The 13295-nt window shown below is 40.1% G+C and overlaps 1 protein-coding gene across 1 annotated transcript; it reads right to left on the bottom strand.

The window, feature by feature from the left end:
• Positions 1 to 49: 49 nt before the first annotated feature.
• Positions 50 to 13027, bottom strand: LOC121954713 (SEC23 interacting protein). The gene is made up of 18 exons (XM_042502395.1): positions 12830 to 13027; positions 10191 to 10696; positions 9840 to 10047; positions 9511 to 9704; positions 9257 to 9346; positions 8694 to 8814; positions 8196 to 8285; positions 7689 to 7830; positions 4826 to 5034; positions 4631 to 4728; positions 4261 to 4431; positions 3952 to 4047; positions 3692 to 3859; positions 3442 to 3597; positions 2441 to 2543; positions 1822 to 2004; positions 1394 to 1556; positions 50 to 527 (listed from the first exon to the last, which is right to left on the bottom strand). The coding sequence occupies exons 1-18, from the start codon at positions 12960 to 12962 to the stop codon at positions 446 to 448; spliced, it is 2913 nt and encodes a 970-aa protein (XP_042358329.1). The 5' UTR covers positions 12963 to 13027; the 3' UTR covers positions 50 to 445.
• Positions 13028 to 13295: the final 268 nt, after the last annotated feature.

Raw genomic sequence — 13295 nt, forward strand, 5'->3', positions numbered from 1 at the left:
CGCGTCATTCCTCTCTGCTGAACAGAACAATTCAATCAGAAAGAAACTGTGCAAGGAAATCATTTATTTTGAAATTTTGGCCATTAAATAAAACTTACAGAAGGCTGCATTAACTGCTGCTAAGTCATAGTCATTTCTTCTGCTGTTAGCATATGATTTGATGATACATACTTTGAGTAAAGTTCTATAATTTATACTATAAAAATGTAATATCAAACATGTTGAGTATCGTTGAATCTACAAGCTCGTTTGTATGTTTCTTAATTTAAGACAAATGGCATAATACAATTGTATTATTCATCCGATACAGTAAACTACATGAATAGAAAATAAAAGAGAGAGAGAAAAAAAGAAAAAGAAAAAACAAAATTTAGGAAAACTAACATGAAATAAACCAAATGGGATTCAGACAGGCTTATTTTCATTTCTGCTAAACTTCATTGTATTAATGTGCGATCTGCTCTGGATGGATCCCCGTGGTCTTGTAGATCTCTTTGAGAATAAGCAGAGCTGTGTCTTCAGATTGCCTACAAAACAACAGAAGGGTTAATGTTAAATATTTACCTTCATCTGTGGTGAGCTACAGGTCTGATGTTGCCACAGTAGGAAAATAAGACGTATATTAAATTATTAATGGCTTGATCCTGTTTTGCTGCATCTGTTTCAGGGTCCCAGTGTAGGCCTTTTTTCATAGCAGACATCATGACTTATAGTAGGAGAAAGCGCAAGTGTCTGATTCAGTCACGAGTGTAGAAGTGATTCAGCATTCATGACATCAGGACCCTGAAACTAAAAAAGCTAAACAGAAGTATTGGCGCAGCAAACCTGTTATTCCTCCATTGACAAATCAAATCGTTCTCACTGACAGGCCTATTGATTTGAAAAGCATTTCAAACTGTTCCATGACTTTTCAGGGACCAACAATATATATTTTTTTCTTTCCCCACTTGCCAAGCATTCAGATTTCAGATTCAGACTTTGTTCAAACATAATTTCAGCTAGCTGGTATACATGAAGGGAGAGACGGAACGGATGGAGAAAATGAAGAAATGTGATGGTAAACAGACGGTTCCTCTCTAAGCCATTATTAATTTATATGTAAAATATCAGTTTAAAAAAAGTCCCCATCAGTAGATCAGATCAATAGCTCAGTAACCAAGGATATAAATTTTACTTTAAAGTCAGACAAGGAAAAGCAGCAAATGTAACTTCAAACATAAAATTTATGGTATTTTTGCTTCTTTTTGTTTTATCAGATTAAATTTTAGTTTGATTTTCAAATAGTAGCCAATGTGTTTTCTGCTGATCGACCAACTTGTGCTGCAGTTGCAAACTGGCAAATGAACTAAAATTGTGAAAAGAAAGTGCCTGAATGAAATGAAGCTGTCTGTACCAGTAACAGAGATGACTCTGGAGGGCGAACAGGTACTCGTTGAAACTCTCGATGGGCTTTTCCTGCAGGACGTAGTCGATGCGATTCCCTCCATTCAGCATCCCGACCTTCACATGGGGCTCCTCTTCTTTTATTGGCTCAGGGCTCTCTGGGATCTTATGCTCTGTGAGAAAAACAAAAACAGAGTTATAAATATCTCACAATACAGAAATAATACAGAAATGTATTATCAATGATAAGAGACTGTATGCACTGATTGATAGTTTCATGGGGAACCTCACTTGTCAAGCCCTTTGAGGGTTTTCTGGGTTTCTGCTGCATGTCTCCTTTTATTGAAATGTATTACATTGGTATTTTTTATATGTGCTAAATAAATCAAAACAAATCAAATCAACCTGACTGAACAGTCACAAATTAGACAAACCTACCCTCCTGCGCTTGTTTCTCCTGTTCTTCGATCTGATTGGCAACGATGGCCAGCTCAGCCTGAAGCTGGGCGGACGAGGTGTGAGCGCGAGCGAAATCATTCAGCGTCTGCCAGGCGCTCCTAAGAGAGCTGATAAAACCTTGCTTCAGGTCGGAGCCCATCCTGGTGAGACTCTCCTTCAGCTCTGAAACATAAAGAGATTAATTTAATCCATCTGCATGGAAAACATTTTCAAATGTGACTGATAAAAGTTTTTTTTCTGACATTCAAACATTTATCCATGCAGACAAAAACAGACAAACATGTTCATTTTATTTGACCAAGTACTACACATCTATATTTGTATTCAAAATTTTTAAAAAAGCACACTTTTGCATTTTTACTTTAAGAATGGATTATTTGTATTTTGCCACGACAGAAATTAGGGCACTCCACCCATAAGCGGCTGAAAAGCCTGAAAGGAGAACACAATGTGCAGAAACACAGCTCAGTTTGAGCTCGTTGTGACTGTGTCAGGATGTGGTATGAACTCATGACATAATTCAATCTGCTTGTAGCAACAGTAAACAAACAACAGTGGTCCCGCATAAATTTAAGTGCAAATAATAAGTGTGTTGTACCGAGATGAAGCCTCTTCCTTCCTTTGTGATGAGGGATCAAAACAGGCTTCAGGTCCATGTCTGGTATTATCATTGGCTCAATCCTGTATGCCACTGGGTCCAACTGAAAGACAAATGAGTCATGCATGAAGCCATCAGACAGTAATGCAGAAAGTGACTCAGCATCATTGTTGTCATCCAATTCTGTTTATACTTTTAGCCTCTTAGTTCTTAGGAAGTGATGTGTGGGCATGCAGGGTTAAGGTGAAATTACTATGTTTCTGTGATAATATTAAAAAAAATGCAACACTACTGTGAAAATGACTCTTATTTTAAGTAGTGTGCCTTTGCACACTACAATAAAATGCACAGACTTGCAATGAAAAACAATAAAAATGTGCAACAAATCCTGCAAATAACTTTTGAGTGTCTAAAGCTTAAAGGGAAAGTTCACCCCAAATACATATTTTTCCTCTTACCTCCAGTGCTGTTTTTGTATCTATATTGGTTTGGTGGGAGTTGAAGAGTGTTGGAGATATCGGCTGTAGAGATGTCTGCCTTCTCTCCAATATAATGGAATTAGATGGCACTCGGCTTGTGGTGCTCAAAGCAACAACAAAATACATTTGAAAAACTCAACAGCAATGCCTCTTTCCCGAAATCATGACCCGGTTACTCAATATGATCAATACAAAAAGTTTTATGTAGGAACCATTTTCTTTTAACCAAACTACACCTGCCAACCATACCACTTCGCAGAAGCACACATCTACTCATGGGAAGAGGCTCATGCTCGTGGCATGTAAACTTTAATGTGGCTGAGCAGTAGCGTTAGCTGCTGTTAGCTCAGTGGTGCAAGGTGAGCTAACAGTAGATGCACGCTTCCTTCACACCAAACCTACCTAGATTCATAAATAGCACTACAGGTAAGAGAAAATATTTGTGGTTTTTTTATTTATTTATTTATTTTTTTAAATTAGCGCTGATTCCTTCAGTTAATACGTGTTGGAAGAGCTGCATACCGGGTGATAAATATTGAAGAATCCTTTGCAGGTAGGCAACTGGTATGTCTCTTCAATCTTTTCCAGTCCTCGGACTGTCAGGAACATGCCGATCGGAGAACCCAAGGCAAAGAAATTTGTCGGCTCAAAGTCCAGAGCGCGGTAAACCACTGACACCTGCAGAAAAAAACATTACGTTTTCATTAAACATCAAGTGAAATTTAGAAGAAGCTTGAACTTTTTCCCTCATTTTGTCTGAAGTAATGTTTACCTGTCCAGTGCCAACTTCAAAGTAATTGTAGTCGACGTGGATGGAGTTTCCCACCGGAAGCTTCTTCACAGAGGGATCAGGATGAGCTTCAGCTGCTGGTGGGGGCGCTGCAACCTGATTGAGCTCTTTGGCCTCCGCTTTCTTCTCCTGGGCGGCCTGACGTGCAGCCTGCCCACATGACACAGAGACAGGAACACAAAGAGTGTCAGTCATCAGCATTAAGTCCGCAAGCCTCACAGATACTCAAGAGACTAACACACCTGCTTGTTCAATCTTTCTTTGACAAACTTGGCGATCTTTTTCCTGGGACCCAGTGGGATTCCCATCTCTTTCAGGTCCTCGATTGTGCACATAAGCTGAAAGAGTATGAGAAAAGGACAAATAAAACATCTTATAAAAATGATGTGTGAAGAATAATAAAAGTATCCCTCCACTGCCTTAACATCATCTATTTCTCATAAGAATCGTTGTTTTGTTTTTAATGATGCTGGAATTTTTGTAGACCGCAAACTGGACTTCAAGGTAACACTTTTGACTTCATAACAAGCAAAGTATACTTTTATTCTTACAAAAGATTCAATGTCAATCTTCTCCTCGTCAAAGGTACTCCTGTACTCAGACAAGCCCAAATGTTCCAGCATCGCAGAAAGATCCTCAAACTCCTCCCCGTCTTCTTTGGGCTCCTCCTCCACAGCCGGAGGTGTGACGGCGTTATTTGCTTGTGTGACGGGCGCTGCCACCTGATGTGAGTATGATGATGTATTGCAACGTTATTTTGAATTAATATGCATGCCAGTGCATCAAAAAATGAAAAGATTTCTAAATAACTATGACATGCATCACATTCAGTGGGGGAACAAATCCACTGTGTTTTAGCAAAAATGTAGTTTAATAGAGGACATGTTGCTGTACATGTAATTTAGTCAACTGGTGTATGACCTGTTTGGTGTCTCCATTAGTGGTGGGTATAATTGGCATGGCAAGTGCAGGAGAGCCGTTCTTCTGATTGGACAACAGGTCAAAGAGAATCAGGGAACCTGTAAGTACAAAGGAGAACCAATACAATGTAGGAGAAAAACTGAGGAAAAAACAAAGCCAGCGGTATAGAGGCTAACAATCCATTAAATTTATTACCTAAACTGTGTCCGGCCACTGATACGCCTCCTCTGTAGTCTGGGTTTCTCTTCATGAACAGGGCATGAAGTCTGTTAATCTCTTGGGCAACTGTATCCATGATGGTCTGGCAGTAAGTGGGACTGTTGTAGAAAAGCACGTCTAACAACGTCTCGTTTGTAAAGTGACGTAAACGTCCAGTGCTGGGCAGCGTAATCTTCTTTATCCTCCTACAAAGAGAAATTACAATAAAAATTAAAAACCTTTCAAAAGGATTAGTCTGGTAATGTTTTGAGTTTTATGATCCTTAACAAATAGACCAAAAACCAACAAGTGTTTTCTGTGCCTGATATATCTTCTTACTCTGCGCCATAGAGCTCCACTGTTATCCAAAAACTATTTAAACACATCAGTGAGAAACACTGTTGCACTGGGTGACATGTTCCCTCATTACCATGAAAGCAAATACCGTAGTTTATTTAGAGTCAAACTGCATAAAGCCTCCAACTGTTGAAGTCGCAAGAACACAAAATAAGTATGAAACCACAGCTAAAAACAGTCCCCAGCAAATGTATCATTTCCTTTGTGAGTAGTGTTGTCTAAAAAAACAAACAGTCAATGGTAAGCTGTTTTCAGAAACAACTGAGCCTTTCATTTTAAAACTGAGCAAAAACATTTATGACGTGCTTCTAAAGGAACTATATTATAGTCACAGTGTATCTGTGATTCAGAGATTGTCTGAACTGGTGGCTAGCAGCTCACAGTGCTATGAGTGGCCGAGGAAAAGTGTGCAAACGTGTGATATGCGTGTCAGTAGTGCATCGGAGTAATATGAAGAGCAGAGAAATGGATCAGCTATGAGAATGACCTATAAATCAGAATAGACCACAACCTGTGTAAGTGTAGTTAAATGTGGAGAGGGTCATTCTGTCAGGTACAAATATCTATCAGAACAGACTAAAACCTGCATAAATGTAGGTAAATGTAGGGTAGGTCATTCCTTCAGGTCCAAATACCTATCAGATTGGACTACTACTGGTATGAATGTGGAGTAAGTCATTCTGTCAGGTAAAAATATGTAAAAGAATGCACTACCATCTGTATAAATTAAGTCAAATGTTGAGTATGTCATTCTGTCGGGCACAAATATCTTTCAGAATGGACTACTACTTGTATAAATATAGTTGAATGTGGAGAAGATCACTCTGTCTGGTACAAATATCCATAGGAATGGACAACTTCATGTATAAATGTGAAGTAAGTCATTCTGCCAGGTACAAATATCTATCAGAATGGACTTCTAGGCCCAGGGTAAGAATAATAGGCAAGCCAATCAGACACAGAGGAGGGCGGGTCATGCTTTTGCCATCCTGAGATTGCCTCCCGGACTGCTCTGCTAACTTAACTGTGGATAAAATAATTTAATTGTAAGGCTTCTCTCTAGACTTTCCAAAGTACATGGATTAAACTCTTATAGTTAATTGAGTCATTTTGCCCCAAATGTGTGACGCTCAAAATAATTTATCCACCAAGCCGTAAGGCATGGACACAGGAGCTGCAGCGAGGGAGAGGCTCACTGCTTCAAACAAGCCACGCAGGAAGTCACAGAATCTACAGCAGCGAATCCCGTCAATTTACAAAGTAAAACACCCTGTGCAGATCGCTTTGCTTTACTACATCAACTGTGAGCTACAATGTATAGACTTATACACGTGTTGATAATGTTGTTTACTCTCAGTGTGAGAACAGGGGATTGCAGGTTTACTGCAGTGGGGAAAAGGCAAAGAAGGTCATAAGTAAGCTAAATGACCACAGTACCACCATCCAAAAACAAAAAACTGCGTAACGTGCAACCCAATATATTCCTCAACTGAACCGGGGGGCAAAAATAAAGATAGGAAAGGAGAGTGATGCTGATGTGACATTTTTCTCAAAGCAAAAAAAGATTAACTGCAGCAATGAATTCTGCACACTTTGCTCATGACATACTATTATTTAGTAAAAATATACAGCTTGTTCAGACATCCTCTCCTTGTTGTATTCACTTCGTTTTAGTTTTTTAATAAACAGAGTGAACAAAAATTTGAACGAAAAATAATTCAATTGCTGATCTCCTGTGCCATTGGACGGAAGCCAACCATGCCAATTAGTCATCCTGGGCGTCGCATCTGTTTAGGGTTTTTTTCCGTGTGTACCACCAAGCCTGAAAAACATTCTAGGGGAAACACTGCACAACAATGTTGTCCAGACATCAGCGATAGCTGCTGTATGAGCGCAGTACAGAGCGGTGGCGATTATTTGGCTCATGGGATACACCCACAGGGACTCAGATGGAAGCTCGGGTTACACCACACACACACAAAGGTAGCATGACTTGACTGTTTCAACACCATCACTCCACTATATCTTTACATAGCAAACAGTTTTGCTGCTATGTTAATGATTTGAATGTGAGCTCATATAGATTTACTTGTTTGGTAGAAATAAATGAGCCACAGCCACAGACAGAGTGGAAGTGGGAAAGAATTAAGGGACAGACAAATACATTGTGGGTTTAGTTTATTTTCTATAATCTGTTGATCATAAGAAAAAAAACATCAGCAGTCCAGCCTTTCCTTAAAATGACCTTCGGTACAATTAATGGACAGCTGCCTTCGGATGCATCAATGGATTCACTGACATTTCCACATAGAGTACTTAAGTGATTGTGGGGTAGTGATTATGTGTATTGCAATTCTGAGTTCAGAATAATTTAACTGAACATTAGTCGCACAGATTTCCATTACGTTCAAACAGGAACTAACAGTAATGACGGCATGTTTATGTCATAGATCTTCCTGTTGTGTCTGGATTGGTCAGTGTCTACAGTGTAAACTCTTCTTACCTGTCCACCCCTGTGGCGTCTCCATGTAGAGCCGTGTGCCACTGGACAGGAAGGAACTCCACCCTGCTGATGGCGTGCTCATCCAGCGGTTTCTTAAAGTGACTGTGCAGCAGCTTCAGCGACACACTGCGGAAGTCGTCCACTGAAAAGGATTTGTACAGTTAATTAAATAAGTGCAGTCACCATGGAGGGAAGAGGAATAATGGCTTGATTATAAAGTACACACCACACTCTTAGTCAAGGAATTACAGTTAATTGGTTTTTGGTTTGAATGTATTGAGGTATTTATGCAAACATGACTGTACAAGTATATGTGCTTTTTCTTTCTTATTATTATCATTATGTCTTTATAATTGATGACATGTTTGTCTAGGTTTTTCATTTTACCAAGAAAGACTTTGTTATGAGGGATGGGAGGGGTGGAGTTTGTGAATGTTTGTTCTGTTTATTCGAAATGAACAAAAAAAGCCAATAAACATAATTTGAAGAAAGAAAAAAAGCACTCACCACACTCAACCATGCTCCTGAACCTGAGGTCACACACAGGACCGATTCCATGAACCATGAACACAAGATGATCCACCTTAGGAAGCTCACCTGTGAAAAAGCCAGGATGAATTTTACACTGATCTATATAGTCACTTATTGCCCTTTTTACATCTTAACATGTACCTTAATCTCTCTGAACTGCACTAAATTATAATTAATCAGAACAGCATTTATAACCAGATATTAAAATGAATCTCAGTCAAATCTGACTTAACTGTCCCTTATAAAACAGACTGATGGCTGGCACTTCCGCTAATGTCTTGTGATTTATCTCACTTCCTAGTATCCTGACAGGTCTATTTTTCTGAGAATACGTTTATTAAACACTACTACTTTCCCCTTTAGACTCGGGGTTTAACATGACATAGTTAAAGCTGAATTTAATGTTGTTGTTTTTTTCAGACGAAGTACCTACACTCAGATTTAATTAACTTAGGTAAAGAGGAACTTGACTACCATCTGGCACTTCATCATTGTCATCATCAATCCCTCTTTTCACCACTCGGGGCCTGGTCTGCCCGTCCTGAGTTGTGCCCCACTCATCTGGCATGGAGGAAGGCTGAAACTGCACAATCACCTACAGAGACAAACACAACTCATTAAAGGCACACTTCACTCTAAGAAATGACCATTTGTATGTCAATTAATCTTCCAGCGTTAAAACTCTCTTTCATTAAAATTGTAAAAGAACATTTTTCTGGCATGCCTCCAGGATGAACGAAGAATAAAAAAAAACAGAGAACGCTCTTGATTAATAGGAGTAAAACGTGGACATGTTTAACCGTAAACTATGTCAAAACATCTTTTTACAAACTATCACATGACTCGTGCAGTATAATTCAAGTCTCATTTATCCATTTATGCCCAGTACTTCCCAAACGCGTGCATTTTCACTTCAATGAAAACACGGGATGAAAAACTGATATACAAATAATAATTTTGAAGTATTGCTTTAAATCAAACTAAAATAATTAATCTTCGAAAGACCGCAACTGAAAATGAATAATACATGGTTTTACCTTTGGATTGTGCATGACAATGGTCTCTCCTGATGGGAACTCCAGTCTACGATGCCACTGATGGGTCGACACAGCTTTCTTATATTCTGCCTGAAGTTAAAGACAGATTGCTTAAGTATGTACATTGATTAACAATATAAAAATCACAAATTAGAGTCACTGCAGAACTGGATTAAAAAAAATCATGTTTGACTAGAAGTGCAACAGCCGCATTTTATTAACACATCTGTTTCTGGTCAAATAGTGAGACAAACCTCCAGCTTGTCACTGAACTCCTCAGAGTAAGGAATAAAGCGACTATCTGTATCCCCTTTGTAGAACCAAGTGCAGCGCCGGACCTCTGTAGGCTCCTCTTCCCAGAACACTGCAGTACGCATGCGGTCATAGAGCTGCACGTCGTAACGCCCTCCATCTGTACGTATGATCACATTTTCTGGGTCTGGTTGAACTGGAAGAACATAAAGCCCACAAAGCATTAGTGAAGATCCCACTTTTATTGTGCTGTAAGAGCACTGACACTGCCAGGGCCAGATGTTTCAATTTCTTTGCAGAGATAATTAGCACGCGCTATGTGTCATCGCACCTGAGTTATACGTCTCCTCTAGCTGAAGGGAGTCAATGATACTGAAAGGAAGCCAAACACTCTTTGATTCCACTTGTTTGCAATAGAACCAGTGAGGCTGAACAGGCTCATAGATGTTGTAGTTTAGTGGCATCATGGGACCAGCAGGAACGACCGCTCCAGCATTGGTGGCTGTGGGTGGAGGCGCTTGAATCTGTGTGGGAGGAGGCTGAGGAGAGAAGAAGAAAATCATGAGTATAAATTCCTCTTTTCTAATAATATTAGTGTTAAAGGCATGTACTGTTGCTGGTCCTCTTTACAGTCATTTCATTAACTTAGTGAGTTAATCAGGTGCCACACAAACAAATCTACCTTTGTGAATGCGGGTCCTGACGGTGGGAATGTCTGTGGCGGAGAGCCGAGAGAGTACGGATTCTGCTGAGGTGTGTGTGTTGGTGGCAGGACCTCCGGAGCTGGAATATAAGGACTGGCTCTACTGCTGGTGGGGGTGTGTCGGTACGGGTTATGACTCTGTGGCTGCATCTGAGGAGGTGGTGGGGTCATCGTGGTGGGAGGAGGGGTGTGACGCCCCATAGGACTCTGGTACACCGCACTGCCAAACGCTGGAGGAGTGGGGTTCATCTGTGAGCCTGGAGGAGGTGGTGGAGCCATGCTCACACTGCTGGGAACAGAGACTGGGCCTATTGATGTTGGGGCTGCTGACAGGACTGGCGGCGGGCATGGCGACTGGCCGATAGCTGCAAACGGGTCGCTGCTGGTTACAGGGCTGGAGAAGTAGCTGAATGTAGAGGGGGCTGGCCCATTCCCAGAGGTCTGACCTAGGAAACTGTCTTCTTCTCCGACATCAGTGGAATCATCTAATAAATTAAAACAGAGTGAAAACTTATTTGAACAGTGAGCACAAGTACTTGTGACTCACTTACATGGTCCCCTTTCTTTAGGTATACGCATATACATATTTTTTTCAGTGTTGACATTATTCTTCTCTATTGGCATTTTTCTCTCTTGATCCCTTAGGGTTATCCCTAACCTTTGTCCTCATAGATATTTAGAGTGTGTTACTTTTGATATATTTTAACCTTCTCCATTTTTGTCTTCTAATTATTCTGGTATGTACCTTCCTATATTTTTTATTTTATATAAAATTTATTTTATTTTATTTTATAGTATTATTATTATTTTAAAGTTTTATTTAGTTTTTTATTTTTATTTTATTTTTTCCTTCTTTATGGTACCTTTGTTTCTGTATTTTTTGCATTTATACACTGTAAGTCAGTCTGTTTTTCACTGGTCTGCAGTGTAATTAGGTCAGCTGTGACAGTCTCACCAGGTGTCCCCCTTTGCCTGGGCCTGCTCCTCCACCAGCTGGTGTTCATCTGACTAATTACAACTTAGGTTAGATAGAGATGTTACACTTCTTTCTTGTTCATGCCCCAATAAAGGCCCTGTGTCGGCTGAAACATGTAGGCTTAATAATATTCTTTTCCAGCAAGAACTAGCCTTTATCATCATGCTTTTTATCAGAAGAGTGCCTTGGTTTAGCCCCTTTTTTTCCAACTATCCTAATTTTTTTAACCAAAGAGCACTTTCTTATTGCTTGCCCTCGTACTTTGTCTCCATTGCATTTGTGACTCAAGTTGACTCGCAGACATCCAAAACACTTGTCCAATTAAAACAAAACAGGGTAAGCAGGCATGTACTTAAGGCCTATACACTGATTAGCCAAAACATTTAAACCGCTGGCTGGTGAAGTGAAGAACATTGATCATCTTGTTACAATGCAATGTTCTGCTGGAAAACCTCGGATCCTGGCATTCATCTTTTTGTGTTCAACCCACTAAACACTCTTGTAGACAGAGTACACACTCAAATGCCACACCGTAAAAAACTGATCAGGAATGGCCCAATGAACATGACAAAGCTGACGGTGTCCACCACAGTATCGGAGTGCTCTATTTGGGGTGACAAGATAGCATTATGAGATGTACTGATACCTCCAAACCCACAGGACTCAAATGATCCATTGCAAACACCCTGGTGCCGGACACGAAAGGATTCCCCCAAAAGGGTACTGCATCCATGCCTTGAAGGCAGAGCCACGTCCAATCTGTCATTGGGGAGTACTGTTGGCATTAGGAGGGTTACTTGGTTAGCAGCAGTGTTTTGGTGGGTGAAACGTGTCAGGTGGCGAACACTTGCATGTCAGGTTTTCCAGCAGGACATTGCATTACAAGAAAATGGTCAATGTTATTCACTCCACCAGCCAGTGGTTATATTGTTGTGGCTGATCTGTGTATAATAGCAGGGCTGCAGCTAACATGTCTTTTCAAAGGTTTGGTCTACGATATGCAAGAAAGTAAATACAAATTGGGGGAAAAAAAATCCATAGCCCAAGGTGACTTCTTCTGATTCTGTTTTTTTGTCCAATCAAAACCCCAAAATATTGTATTTACAATGAAAGCAAAAGCTCTCCCACCACAGAATTTCGTATCAGTGTTTCTAAATATAATACAAATCATAAATTATCAAAAATGCTGACATTAGCTTTCTGTCAATTACTTAATTACAATAACCACTTCAGCTCTCTATAACAGCATATCAGTACAGTATTCATTAGAATAAACACCCGACATTGAGGATGCAGTTAAAGTGTAAATACAACCCAGTTTTTTGGGGTTTTTTTTTAAGGGCTTTTAACTTAGACAGAGAATGTGGCCAATTAAATGTTTTGGTCATGTGGCTCCCAAATAGCTGTACATCCTCTTCGTGTACAGTAACACTTTACAAAAGACACTTTAAACAAAACACATCACTGTCAACAAGGCTAACCTCTCTGACAACGAAGCTTCAGCTCAGACACGCCATTTCCATTTCTTTTTCACTAAATGACAGCTGACTGCAGCATAGCAACCCGGGGTTAGCTAGCTAGCTTAGCCTGCTAACGACACCGCTAATGTTTAGACATTTCCTCAGTCGGTATTTCATCTCACCTCCTGACAACACCGCCGGACCGGTGGCCTGGCTCACGGGCATGAACGGCAGATTGAAGTTAAACTCCGGAGCGCCGCTGAACAGTAAATTTGCACCGGTGTTGGGGACATTATTATTCTTTCTATCTGCCATTTTCCCCCAGAATTACACGTAGCCACTACAGGCGAAGGCAGGCAGTAAACGCTCACTTCTCCAAACAGCTTTTTCCTGCCCTCGCAGATTTTACTGATCACCAAATCATCACTAGTCAATTAATACACGGCAAGATGGTGGCACACAGTATTTGTAGATCTACTGAAATTCTGCAGGTCGTTTGACCGCAGTTGTAGGAGAAACAAACATGCCCTCTCTCTACTGTCACCTACAGGTTAAATATATTACTAACACTAAAAAATATGCTTTTAAATCGTCTAAAATGAGAAAATCACATTTTAATGAAGAGTGATTCGGTATAAAGAGTAAATA

This window comes from Plectropomus leopardus, chromosome 15 (assembly GCF_008729295.1).
Source record: "Plectropomus leopardus isolate mb chromosome 15, YSFRI_Pleo_2.0, whole genome shotgun sequence".
Taxonomy (NCBI): Eukaryota; Metazoa; Chordata; class Actinopteri; order Perciformes; family Serranidae; genus Plectropomus; species Plectropomus leopardus.